General features: G+C 41.7%; 1 protein-coding gene across 1 annotated transcript in view; it reads left to right on the forward strand.

The window, feature by feature from the left end:
* The first annotated feature begins 6,408 nt into the window (after window positions 1-6,408).
* The window catches only part of vipr1a (vasoactive intestinal peptide receptor 1a), a 113,730-nt gene continuing 105,448 nt past the window's right edge, over window positions 6,409-14,690 (forward strand). Inside the window, exon 1 of the mRNA XM_036986615.2 lies at window positions 6,409-6,730. Coding sequence (XP_036842510.2) covers window positions 6,677-6,730 — 54 coding nt within the window. The 5' untranslated portion in view covers window positions 6,409-6,676. The remainder of the gene's footprint in view (window positions 6,731-14,690) is intronic.

The following is a 14,690-nucleotide window of genomic DNA, read 5'->3' on the forward strand; positions in this document are numbered from 1 at the left end:
AGGTCAGGGCTTTGTGATGTCCACTCCAATACCTTGACTTTGTTGTCCTTAAACCATTTTGCCACAACATTGGAAGTATGCTTGGGATCATTGTCCATTTGGAAGGCCCATTTGTGACCATGTCGATATCAAATGTATTTATATAGCCCTTCTTACATCAGCTGATATCTCAAAGTGCTGTACAGAAACCCAGCCTAAAACCCCAAACAGCAAGCAATGCAGGTGTAGAAGCACGGTAGCTAGGAAAAACTCCCTAGAAAGGCCAAAACCTAGGACGAAACCTAGAGAGGAACTAGGCTCTGAGGGGTGGCCAGTCCTCTTCTGGCTGTGCCGGGTGGAGATTATAACAGAACATGGCCAAGATGTTCAAATTTTCATAAATTACCAGCATGGTCAAATAATAATAATCACAGTAGTTGTTGAGGGTGCAACAAGTCAGCACCTTAGGAGTAAATGTCAGTTAGCTTTTCATAGCAGATCATTGAGAGTATCTCTACCACTCCTGCTGGCTCTAGAGAGTTGAAAACAGCAGGTCTGGGACAGGTAGCACATCCGGTGAACAGGTCAGAGTTCCATAGCCGCAGGCAGAACAGTTGAAATTGGAGCAGCAGCACGGCCAGGTGGACTGGGGACAGCAAGGAGTTATCATGACAGGTAGTCCTGAAGCATGGTTCTAGGGCTCAGGTCCTTTGAGAGAAAGAAAGAAAGAATTAGAGAGAGAATACTTAAATTCACATAGGACACTGGATAAGACAGGAGAAGCACTCCAGATATAACAGACTGACCCTAGCCCCCCGACACATAAACTACTGCAGCATAAATACTGGAGGCTGAGACAGGAGGGGTCAGGAGACACTGTGGCCCCATCCGATGACACCCCCGGACAAGGCCAAACAGGCAGGACATAACCCCACCCACTTTGCCAAAGCACAGCCCCCACACAACTAGAGGGATATCTTCAACCACCAACTTACCATCCTGAGACAAGGCGAAGTAAACCCCACAAAGATCTCCACCACGGCACAACCCATGGGGGGGCGCCAACCCAGACTGGAAGATCACGTCAGTGACTCAACCCACTCAAGTGACCTGGTCTGTCATAATCTAGCTGGTCTGTCATAATATAATAAAGACAGTAGATGTAGTAGGTCTGTCATAATATGATAGAGAATAGATATAGCTGGTATGTCATAAATAAGTAGAGACTGTAGATCTAGCTGGTCTGCCGTAATATAATAGAGACAGTAGATGTAGATGGTCTATCATAAAGTAATTGAGACAGTAGATCTAGCTGGTATGTCGTAAAATAAAAGAGACAGTAGTTCTAGCTGGTCTGTCATTATATAATAGAGAGAGTAGAGAGTAGAGAGAGTCGTAAAATAAAAGAGGCAGTAGATCTAGCCGAGGTCCTTCACAGTTTTATTTGAGACAACTATACAACCATCAAGATTAATTGTCAGATTCAACAGAAGATCTCTTTGTTTCTTGGGACCTAGAACAAGCATCTCTGTTTTGTCCGAGTTTAAAAGTAGAAAGTTTGCAGACACCTTTTGTCTGAAACACAGGCTTCTAGCGAGGGAATTTTGGGGCTTCACCATGTTTCATTGAAATGTACAGCTGTTTGTCATCCGCATAGCAGTGAAAGTTAACATTACGTTTTCGAATGACATCCCCAAGAGGTAAAATATATAGTGGTCCTAAAACGGAACCTTGAGGAACACCGAGATTTACAGTTGATTTGTCAGAGGACAAACCATTCACAGAGACAAACTGATATATTTCAGACAGATAAGATCTAAACCAGGCCAGATCTTCTCCGTGTAGACCAATTTGGGTTTCCAATCTCTCCAAAAGAATGTGGTGATCGATGGTATCAAAAGCAGCACTAAGGTCTAGGAGCACGAGGACAGATGCAGAGCCTCGGTCTGACGCCATTAAAAGGTAATTTAACCCCTCCACAAGTGCAGTCTCAGTGCTATGATGGGGTCCAGACTGAAGCCTTTCGTATACATTGTTTGTCTTCAGGAAGGCAGTGAGTTGCTGCGCAACAGCTTTTTCTAAGATTTTTGAGTGGAATGGAAGATTCGATATAGGCCGATAGTTTTTTATATTTTCTGCGTCAAGGTTTGGCTTTTTCAAGAGAGGCTTTATTACTGCCACTTTTAGTGAGTTTGGTACACATCCGGTGGATAGAGAGACGTTTATTATGTTCAACATAGGAGGGCCAAGCACAGGAAGCAGCTCTTTCAGTAGTTTAGTTGGAATAGGGTCCAGTATGCAGCATATAGGACTCTGTTCCTGTTTCCTCCAGCATCTTCACAAGGTCCGTTGCTGTTGTTCTGGGATTTATTTGCACTGTTTGTTCAGATTAACGTTGTACCTTCAGGCGTTTGAAAATTGCTCCCAAGGATGAACCAGACTTGTGGAGGTCAACAATTGTTTTTCTGAGGTCTTGGCTGATTTATTTAGATTTTCCCATGCTGTCAAGAAAAGAGGCACTGAGTTTGAAGGTAGGCCTTGAAATACATCCACAGGTACACCTCCAATTGACTCAAATTATGTCAGTTAGCCTATCAGAAGCTTCTAAAGCCATGACACAATTTTGGGGAATTTTCCAAACTGTTTAAAGGCACAGTCAACTTAGTGTATGTAAACTTCTGACCCACTGGAATTGTGATACAGTGAATTATAAGGGAAATAATCTGTCTGGAAACAATTGTTGGAAAAAATAATTGTGACATGCACGAAGTAGATGTCCTAACCGACTTGCCAAAACTATAGTTTATTAATAAGACATTTGTGGAGTGGTTGAAAAATGAGTTTTAATAACTCCAACCTAAGTGTATGTAAACTTCTGACTTCAACTGTACCTATCTATACCTGTAACTGTAATTGCACATAATTAGAAGTACTGTCAAAACAATAATCAAGTGAAAGTCTGTTATCCTTATTTCCATGGAAAACCACTAGAGGGCGGTAAGACCCCATTAACCGATACAAGGCACATCGAGTGGAAATGGAAGCAACTCCTGAAAGCACAAAGAACCTGCAGCCCTAATAAACGTATCAAGCCTCTTAGACAGACGCTGTCCAGCATGGATGAACTTTGCGCAAAATGTTGTACTCTACAAAGAAAATGAACATAAAATCCCATTAGAAACCGTGGGAAGGTTTCATTCACCAAATGTATCCCTGGAGGTGCCAAACAAGTATACTTCTGGCTGTGGAATAGAGGCTTACGGATGGACAATGGGTGTCCTTGATTTGTTTTCCTTGCATCCTTTCACTATATTTTCAAAGAGATTTGTATGTACTACATCACTACACCGCAGAGAGAATCCTGGCATACGTTTCTATAGGTTTGACAGAAACAGATATAAACGCCATGACTACTACTACAGGGCCTTTCACACTGTTAAAAGCAATGACCTCCCCGACCCCCCGACCGATGCAGAATGCAGATCAATGTGGATTGCAGTCAGTCAGACGTGAAAGCCCTTATCGAAGATTGAAGATGGCCATTCAGTTGAGTAGCTTACTGAGTCTGCCCATTCATGTAGTCTCCCAGGGTTTTAGACATGGTAGTAGATAGATGGTAAACTAATTCTACCACTGTACTTCAGTGGTAAAAGGGTCAGGGATTGTATTGAGGTTCAAACAATCACACGTAATGTATGTACGGTGTATTATTTATGGCCACCAGAGCAGAGGCTGAGAATAACGTTCCTCTTTTAACAGATAAGATGAACTCATAGACCACAGTTCAGCAGATCATTCAGGAGATAAGAGACAGACAGGGATGGAACAGAACAGTAATCTCTCTCTCTCTCTCTCTCTCTCTCTCTCTCTCACGCACACGCACACGCACACACACTAGAGATCTCCTTCTCACACACAGACTCTAGACTGATTTATGGAGATTTTCTTCACTGTGCATCTGGACACACGAATGCACACACACACACACACACACAGGAAAACTGGTGCACGCACACTCATCTGGGGGTCCATCTGCCTAGTTTGAGCTCCTCCTGTCCTGCCTGGTCCGATCCTGTCCTTTCCGGTCCTGTCCTGCCAGCTGATAAGATGATTGTTTTGTCCTAGAGGGAGTTGTTGAGGAAGAGTTGGAGTAGGAGTCCTAGCCTGCTACTTTTCGCTGCAGGATAATACAGCCTGGTCTCATTGACAAGACGTAGCATAGTACATGTCAATTCAAAACACTCAAATTCAAAACACTCAAATTATGATTATGTTACATTTGGTATAGTTACATAAGACAAATGGTTACTTAAAGGCAAAAACAAAAGTAGGGTGGTTTAACGCAAACGACTAGCAACCCAAATGTTGCGAGTTTGAATCTCGTCAATGACAACTTTAGCATTTTAGCTAATTATCAACTACTTCCCCTAACCCTAACTCCTAACCCTAACCTTACTCCTAACCCTAACCCTAACCTTAACCTTAACCCTAACCTTAACCCTAACCTTAACCCTAACCTTAACCCTTTAACCTAACTCCTAAACTTAACCCCTAACACCTAACCCCTAGCCTATCTAATATTAGCCACCTAGCTAGAATTTGTAACATGTCATACGTTTTGCAAATTCATAACATATTGTACGTTTTGCGAATTTGTAACGTACTGTGCATTTTGCAAATTTTTAACATTTAATCAAATTTGAAATGTGTAACATATCATGAGAATTGGGTGATGGACACCCACAAATGAATACATACCATACAAAATGAAAAAATATATAACTAAATTTAGTATCTCTGATTTACGTACAGAATAACATGAAATGCTCTGAGACCCTGTTGGATAACATGGCTGTGTTTAAGATTTTATCAACTCGCCCAGGTGTGTGTGTGTGTGTGTGTGTCTCAGTCTGGGGCATTTACATCCCACATTAACATTAATATTAAGTTACGCCAGTGGTCGGAGAGTGAACTTAGAACACAGCAGACACAACATAACACAGTGTCACGAGACTTCCAACACTTTGTAACATAGCTGACTGGAGTGGGACAGAAAGCTGCACCTGTAAATTGAAATGATATTTCATTACCCGGAGATGTTGACCTTTCACTGATAAGGAACACCATTTTAAGGAGTGTTTATGAACAGTGGTGGTGAAAGTATCCAATTGGAAAAGTATCCAATTGCCATAGTTGAGTAAAAGTAAAGACACCTTAATATAAAAATGACTCAAGTAAAACTGAAAGTCACCCAGTAAAATACTACTTGAGTAAAAGTCTAAAAGTATTTGGTTTTAAATGTACTTAAGTATCAAATGTAAAAGTAAAAGTATAAATCATTTAAAATTCCTTATATTAAACAAACCAGATGGCACCATTTTATTTGTGTTTGTATTGATGAATAGCCAGGCGGGTAGCCAGGCACACTCCAACACTAGCCAGGCACACTCCAACACTAGCCAGGCACACTCCAACACTAGCCAGGCACACTCCAACACTAGCCAGGCACACTCCAACACTAGCCAGGCACACTCCAACACTAGCCAGGCACACTCCAACACTAGCCAGGCACACTCCAACACTAGCCAGGCACACTCCAACACTAGCCAGGCACACTCCAACACTCAGACATACTTAACAAACTAAGCATTTGTGTTTAATGAGTCCGCCAGATCAGAGGCAGTAGAGAGGACCAGGGATGTTCTCTGTTTAATGAGTCTACCAGATCAGAGGCAGTAGAGATGACCAGGGATGTTCTCTTGATAAGTGTGTGAATTGGACCATTTTCCTGTCAAAATGTAACGAGTACTTTTGGGTGTCAGGTAAATGGATGGAGTAAAAAAGTACATCATTTTCTTTAGGAATGTAGTGAAGTAAAAGTAAGAGCAAAATAGTAAAGTACAGATACAACACTTAAGTAGTAATTAAAGTAGTTTTACTTAAGTACTTTACACAACTGTTTATGATTAAGGCAGTCGTGCCCAATCAAAGAAAGCACTGGGCCTATGGTTTCCCTTGGTTTTATCCTCATTCCACAGGCTAATTGTGCACACAGTAGGCGGGAAATGTATGATAAACGAGATTACCGTGATTTTTACAGACGTTAACAAGTTGGTTTTCTCTTGTTGTGGGGCAATGGGGGGATATTTTAGCTCATTTGATTTCTTTATTCCAAGATTCGATTATGACAGCATAATATCACATGGCAACACAATGTCATATCTGATTCGGCATAATTGTAGTCTTGTCAAATCACAATTGACCTACAACCACTTTATGACGTATGCAACATTATAATTTGAGTTGTTCTCAGTTTTTCAACGATGTATTTTATGATGAATATAGATGACAGGGAAATTGTTGCCTTCCTCCTCCAGGTGGAAGAACCCAGAACATAATTTATAAACGAGGGAAGTTCCGAGGCGCACCGACAGGGTGCGGTTCCCTTCTGACTTCGCTGTCCTTGCTCCTCAGTGGAGAAGTGGTTCAAAAGTGTGTCCACCGTGAGAGTTGAAGATTTGATCACAGCGCAATACGCACGCTCATACTAACGATCCGAGGTGGCTACAATAACTTATCACAGAGTTTCTTTATTCGAAATTATAGTGAATGTTCGTGTTCAACAGCCTGTACAGTTTTCTTATCTATCTTGGATATTAAAAAAAGAAGACAAATCGTTTCTTTATCGACCAGCGTTATGGATGTTTCTAAAGGTGTCTTGGTTTTCACTCTAGTCTGCACGTTGCGACCCGTAAGTATTATTACTAAAGTTCATTTTCACATTCTCTATTCTGCCTACCCTATTTGTGACAACTTTGATGGTTTTGGTGAACGAACTGAAGCTTTTCTGAACATGAAAAATAAGCTAAATTATCCATTGTGTGATTCATGAATTTTCCTAATTTGCAACATTTACTTCCGGTGAATAACAATGACAAGTAAACATAGATTATGACAATTTAAATTGAAGGTTATAGACTTTTTTTTTAGGACGCATCACCTTTAGCGTAGGCTTTTAGTTTATTGGTCTTTTCAACATATTGCAGAAGCTGTGAGGAGGACATATTACAAATAAATAGAAACGTGCACTTTTGTGTGTAGGCTACAATATCTGTTTTTTAACGCCATTGATGTATGTGTGTTCTAGACTGCCACTACTGAAAGACTGATGATTTAAGCACGAATGTTGCGTGTGTCGGTTAGGATGGAGGGTGAGGTGGGGGTTGTTTGCCTCGACCATCGACCTCCCCTCCTCAAAAAAAATGCTAATTCAACCAGTGTGCGTCCAGTGGGACCTGTGTAAACGCCAATTTTTGATGTCATTATCATTAATCCAAAAATGATTCATTCATAGGATTTTAGGAAATAAAACCCAGCTAGCACATTTGGTTGCTTGGAAGTAGTGGGAATGTACGTTTTTGGTTTCCCATTCGTTCTGGGAATGAAACCACAAGTTTACTGACAGGTAAAACGGAACGTTTTTTTAAACATTCTGAGAACGGAAGTGAACATTTTGCCTGTTTTGGGAACTTATATATTTAGGATGGAGGGAGGTTCTGAGAACCTTTTACAATGGTTCCAGGGAGGTTCTGAGAACGTTTTACTATGGTTCCAGGGAGGTTCTGAGAAACTTTTATTATGGTTGCGGGGAGGTCCTAAGAACGTTTTATTATGGTTCCCTGAAAGTTTTCCTGGGAGGTTTTATTAACGTTCAGAGAATGGAAATTAGAGGTTATTTGAAAGGTAATTACGTAACATTCTGAGAACAGGCATCAATAAGACTTTTAATAACACTGCCAGCTTAGTTTGGGTTATCTGTTTTGAACTCTAAACACAGACAGGACCATTGGAAATTAATTTGCTTAGGCCTTAATCATGCAAACACTCTTCTTTATTATTGTGGCAGTCAGTGAGATTCAAACCTGTGATCTTCTGTTTCCTATCCATGGAATTAGTCCACTGCGCCACCAGGATGGAGCAAGCACCCCTTGTTTTTTGAACTCATACAAAGCTGTTCATTTTCGTCTATTCAAACAGACCCCATTTCAAAGGAAACAAGCACTCATTTAGATCAGGTGTGATCAATTAGTGGGCGCGGCCAACACACCTGATCACACTTGGCATGATAGAGGACAGAGAGAGTTTTGTTGATACTGAGAATAGAATGTTTATGTTTTTAAATAACATTCTTAGAACATTCTTTGAACATTACCCATGTTTTACTGTGGTTTTTATGGAATGTTTTCTTAATGTTCTGAGAACACAACTTTATATAGAACCATGAAGAAACCTGCAGAAAACGTTATTTAATCAGAATAGGCTAGGTAGATGATTTCTCCTGAGTGCCTTGGATGTGTCTGGGGCATGTATTCGTAACACAGTGTCAACATCATCAATACACAAGAGGCTGAGTGAGTGATTCTAACACTCAACCATTGTTAACTTCCATTGGAAGATGCTGTTGTATAGCCTACCTCCTGCAGTTTCTGGGAACTCGTCTGTATTAGGGCCATTGTAGCTGGTGTAGGGAGTCAGGCGCAGCACAGCAGATATGAGGAATTAAAGTACTTTACTCAAGAAAATACAAATATACAAGGCAACAATGATAGCCCACAAACATGGACCAAATTACTATAAACAATCACTCACGAAAACAACATGGGGAACAGAGGGTTAAATAATAAACAAGTAATTAGTTGAGTGAAGCCAGGTGTGATAAGACAAAGACAGAACAAATGGAAAATTAAAAGTGGATCGGTGGCTAGAAAGGGGGTGATGTCGCCCGCTGAACGCCGCCCGAACAAGGAGAGGGACCACCTTCGGCGGAAGTCGTGACAGAGCCGTGCGCCGACACCGACCTCGGGGACGACCCAGAGGAGACGGTGGAAATCCCGCAGCAACGAAGGGTCCAGGACATCCTCCACCGGCACCCAGCATCTCTTCTCCATACCGTACCCCTCCCACTCCACGAGATACTGAAGGCCCCTCGCCCGACGCCTCGAGTCCAGGATGGCTCGAACAGCATACGCCGGGGCCCCCTCGATGTCCAGAGGGGGCGGAGGAAACTCCCGCACCTCAGCTTCCTGGAGTGGACCAGCCACCACCGGCCTGAGGAGAGGGATTAAAACGATAATCTGGCGGAAGCTGTAACCTGTACCATACCTCGTTCGATCTCCTCAGGACTTTAAATGGCCCCACAAACCGTAGACCCAGCTTCCGGCAGGGCAGGCGGAAGGGCAGGTTTCGGGTCGAGAGCCAGACCCGGTCCCCCGGTGCGAACACCGGGGCCTCACTGCGGTGCCTGTCGGCGCTCTCTTTTTGCCGCCTCACTGCCCGTTGTAGGTGCACATGGGCGGCGTCTCAGGTTTCCTCAGAGCGCTTGAACCATTTGTCCACCACAGGGGCTTCGATCTGGCTCTGATGCCACGGTGCCAGAACCGGCTGAAACGCCAGTACTCACTGGAAAGGAGAGAGGTTAGTGGAGGAGTGGCGGAGTGAATTTTGGGCCATCTCTGCCCAGGGGATATACTTCGCCCACTCCCCTGGCTGGTCCTGGCAATATGACCGCAGAAACCTACCCACATCCTGGTTCACTCTCTCCACCTGCCCGTTACCCTCGGGTGAAAACCTGAGGTGAGGCTGACCGAGACCCCCAGACGTTCCATGAACGCTCTCCAGACCTGGATCACATGCCCCCGAATACAACAGGTGTAGGTAGACCTTACAGTGAAATGCTGAATACAACAGGTGTAGTAGACCTTACAGTGAAATGCTGAATACAACAGGTGTAGTAGACCTTACAGTGAAATGCCAAATACAACAGGTGTAGGTAGACCTTACAGTGAACTGCTGAATACAACAGGTGTAGTAGACCTTACAGTGAACTGCTGAATACAACAGGTATAGTAGACCTTACAGTGAAATGCTGAATACAACAGGTGTAGTAGACCTTACAGTGAAATGCTGAATACAACAGGTGTAGTAGACCTCACAGTGAAATGCTGAATACAACAGGTATAGTAGACCTTACAGTGAAATGCTGAATACATCAGGTGTAGGTAGACCTTACAGTGAAATGCTGAATACATCAGGTGTAGGTAGACCTTACAGTGAAATGCTGAATACAACAGGTGTAGGTAGACCTTACAGTGAAATGCTGAATACAACAGGTGTAGGTAGACCTTACAGTGAAATGCTGAATACAACAGGTGTAGGTAGACCTTACAGTGAAATGCTGAATACAACAGGTGTAGGTAGACCTTACAGTGAAATGCTGAATACATCAGGTGTAGGTAGACCTTACAGTGAAATGCTGAATACAACAGGTGTAGTAGACCTTACAGTGAAATGCTGAATACAACAGGTGTAGTAGACCTTACAGTGAAATGCTGAATACAACAGGTGTAGGTAGACCTTACAGTGAAATGCTGAATACAACAGGTGTAGTAGACCTTACAGTGAAATGCTAAATACAACAGGTGTAGTAGACCTTACAGTGAAATGCTGAATACAACAGGTGTAGTAGACCTTACAGTGAAATGCTGAATACAACAGGTGTAGTAGACCTTACAGTGAAATACTTACTTACGAGCCCCAAACCAACAATGCAGTTAAAAAAAAAAAATTATCAATAAGAATAAGAAATAAAAGTAACAAGTAATTAAAGAGCAGCAGGAAAATAACAATAGCGAGACTATACACAGGGGTGCACCGCTTAGTTGATGTAATATGTACATGTAGGTAGAGTTATTAAAGTTACTATGAATAGATGATAACAACAGAGAGTAGCAGCAGTCTGTTTATCAGCGCAGCCATTGTCCTCCCTTATCATCAGTTCATTACTCCTAGTATTTTGTTTGTGATAATATGCAAACCATCACGCAAATTATGCTAATGTAAAAGCAGATTGCCATCAAAACTATGTTCACTCGGTCTCGCTCTCACGTCTCTCCCAAAGAGGAACTATTACCTCAGCGACCAGACTATGTGTGTGAATTCTGGGCTCCGGTGGGGCCCGCCCCTTGCCTCCTGAATGATGGCAGACTTTTATCAAATAAGCTACTTCAATGCAAATGTTGTTGATCAGTACAATAAAATAAGTCCCAAAATGTACGAGAGAAACATATTGTTTGTCATCTGTAGCTCCGTGAAATCAGCTCACAGAATCCTATTGAATATTCCTTCACCTGTGTTTGGAGTAGACCTAGGCTAAGTCTTGATGTACCCAGTTTATCAATCGAGATTTACCATTCAAATCAATTATTACCATTGTGTTGTTATATAGATTGATTGATTGGTAAAAAATAAAGTCAAATTTGATCGTATGGCTGTATAATTGATTAATTTATGCATACATGGCTGCCTCTGAAAAAATGTTGACGTAAAACAATTCTAATATAAAGATCTTGAACTCAAAAGATGCCCAACGATTGAATAGAGAAAATAGCTGAGTTCATCTGTCTGGATCGAGCGCCATTCTGCGACTTTGGCTAATATGCCTTCTTTTTCTTGTTTGTTGCAGTGGTAATTGTTTGTTTGTTGAGTATCTTGTTGAGTATCTTGTTTGTTTGTTGCAGAGTATCTTGTTTGTTTGTTGAGTATCTTGTTGAGTATCTTGTTTGTTTGTTGCAGAGTATCTTGTTTGTTGCAGAGTATCGTGATGGTCTCGTGATACTAAATTGGGTATCGGTATCGACAGTCAAAATTCTGTTGTCATGGCAACACTGTCTTGTCCTAGTCTGATTGGCTTTTTACATTTTTTTTTTAAAGACATACAACAACGCAAAGGGAGATGGCAGAAGGCGCCGGACAACAGTCTTTCAGGTGAAGACAGTTGTTTTAGTAACAGCATGGTGGTGATACGCAGTAGAATTGGATATGAAAGGTACAGTATGTAGTTCGCTGTTCTTGTCTATTATGTCATGTTTCATGTTTTGTGTGGACCCCCAGGAAGAGTAGCTGCTGCTTTTGCAACAGGGGATCCTAATAAAATACCCTCAAAAACACCAAATATATAGTTGGATCTACGAAAATAAGAAAAACTAGGCTATAAAACGGTCTCTCAAAACACTGTTTACATCGAACTAGCTACTTAACAGAGAGCTGACATTAACCTTCTAAAATACATCTCACTGTTACATCTTATCAAAATAAGTAATTTAATCAAAATGATACAGAACTCATACATTTATCTTATCCAAATAACAAACAAGGAGAAACCAAACCCCTGATCCAAGATCGGCGCCTCCAAACTGGGTATGAATGGGCACCCAACCCTCATGTCGCCTCTCCCCTAGGACCTAGGTTGGAGAATTTAAACTGGAAAGATTCGCTCTCTAATCAAATGTACATGTTGGATTGACAAAATCTCTTGACACAAATTCATGTTGTACCTCTTGATGTGTGGAGAAAAAGTTTTTTTTAAGCACCTCGATTGGAGGATGCCAGTCAGCTAGTATGTGTCCAATCAATTATTATACATTATTATTATATTCTTCTTCATATTTGGTATGCTTTGTGTGTCCACTTATTCCCTTCAAATCATCTTTTCTGAGTCCCAAATGGAACACGATTCCTAATATAGTGAACTACTTTTGATGAGGGCCCATAGGGAATAGGGTGCCATTTGGGAATTATACCTTGTGTGTATAGTCAAAATTGACTGTCCTTCATCTCCGTCTTAGAAACTCTAGCGAGGGAGAGGGAGGCTCTGTTGAAAATGGATTCTGTGTATTGGTCACTTTTTTTCCATTTTCTGCCAAGAGTCCCTGAGATTGCTCCAGGCTTTTGTCACTATTGAACACAGTCTACAGGCATTTGCACACCATTGAACCATTGAGACCAGGCTGATTGTACTTTTTTTGGTAGCTAGGAAAGTGGTCGACCTGGGGAGAGCGGATAGAAGGACCCCTGCCTCTAGGGGCAATATGTAATCTGGAGTCTCTATTCCAGTGTTCTAGGACCCCCCCCGACATGTGTTTTCTGAGAGTCTCTGACATTTTTCATAGCTGTGGTACCTTACACTGCAAGTCCCCAGTTCATTGTCCCAAATGGCACCCTACTATTCCCTAAATAATGCATTACTTTTGTTCTGGTCTACAGTAAATACCTTTAAAAACAAGAAAACACATTTTAAGTGAGATGGAGGGATTGGTCTGAAGCTGAAAAAGAAATTAAATTCACATGAGCACCACGATGCGTACTTCACCCATGCTCTACCAAGGTTTTCCAGCACACAGCTTTGACCTACTACAGTAGCTATGTTGGTCTATTGTACTAAAACCAATGTGTAGGCAAGTTGCTTAGGATTCAAAACCTTCTCAAACAGCCTCATTCATCCTCTTAGAGGAGGTGCTCCTGATTTGTATCACATAAAGTAACGTATTTCGTTCTTCCCAACCCACACTAAGACAATACCCCATTCCAATACCCTTTCAAGCGTTTTAAAAACATTATATGAAAAGCAAGCTTAGTTTTTATACTTACAACACCATCAGGCTTGATGTAGTAGTACTGTGGTGCCTGCAATACATGTACTGTAATTGAAAAATAAATATATTTCCTGTTTTGGTCAGTAGGTTCCGAACATAATAACAGGAGGTGGTATACAGTGTGTATATATATATATCTGTTCCTCTGCACTTAATGTTGTTTTTGGTTTGTCCTTTTTCCTTGGTTTTTACACCAGAAGGTGTAAAACACAACATTATTACACAACATTATAATACATCATAACACAGCAATACAAGTCAAGTAAAAAAGTACACAAAAAATAACAAAATGGCAACAGAAATAATGCAGTTGTTAGTATTTATTTAACATTAACAGCTGATTTTTCCAGAGGGAAGCGAAAAAAACCCCACTGAAATTAATTTAAGCCAATAAAGACTAAACTGGAACATGGAGAGAGAAAGCTCATGGAGAGAGAAAGCTCATGGAGAGAGAAAGCTCATGGAGAGAGAAAGCTCATGGAGAAAGAAAGCTCATGGCGAGAGAAAGCTCATGGAGAAAGAAAGCTCATGGAGAGAGAAAGCTCATGGAGAGAGAAAGCTCATGGAGAGAGAAAGCTCATGGAGAGAGAAAGCTCATGGAGAAAGAAAGCTCATGGAGAGAGAAAGCTCATGGAGAGAGAAAGCTCATGGAGAGAGAAAGCTCATGGAGAGAGAAAGCTCATGGAGACAGAAAGCTCATGGAGAGAGAAAGCTCATGGAGAAAGAAAGCTCATGGAGAGAGAAAGCTCATGGAGAGAGAAAGCTCATGGAGAAAGAAAGCTCATGGAGAGAGAAAGCTCATGGAGAGAGAAAGCTCATGGAGAGAGAAAGCTCATGGAGAGAGAAAGCTCATGGAGAGAGAAAGCTCATGGAGAGAGAAAGCTCATGGAGAAAGAAAGCTCATGGAGAGAGAAAGCTCATGGAGAGAGAAAGCTCATGGAGAAAGAAAGCTCATGGAGAGAGAAAGCTCATGGAGAGAGAAAGCTCATGGAGAGAGAAAGCTCATGGAGAGAGAAAGCTCATGGAGACAGAAAGCTCATGGAGAGAGAAAGCTCATGGAGAAAGAAAGCTCATGGAGAGAGAAAGCTCATGGAGAGAGAAAGCTCATGGAGAAAGAAAGCTCATGGAGAGAGAAAGCTCATGGAGAGAGAAAGCTCATGGAGAGAGAAAGCTCATGGAGAGAGAAAGCTCATGGAGAGAGAAAGCTCATGGAGAGAGAAA

This window comes from Oncorhynchus mykiss, chromosome 8 (assembly GCF_057628025.1).
Source record: "Oncorhynchus mykiss isolate SJ-2025 chromosome 8, ASM5762802v1, whole genome shotgun sequence".
NCBI lineage: Eukaryota > Metazoa > Chordata > Actinopteri > Salmoniformes > Salmonidae > Oncorhynchus > Oncorhynchus mykiss.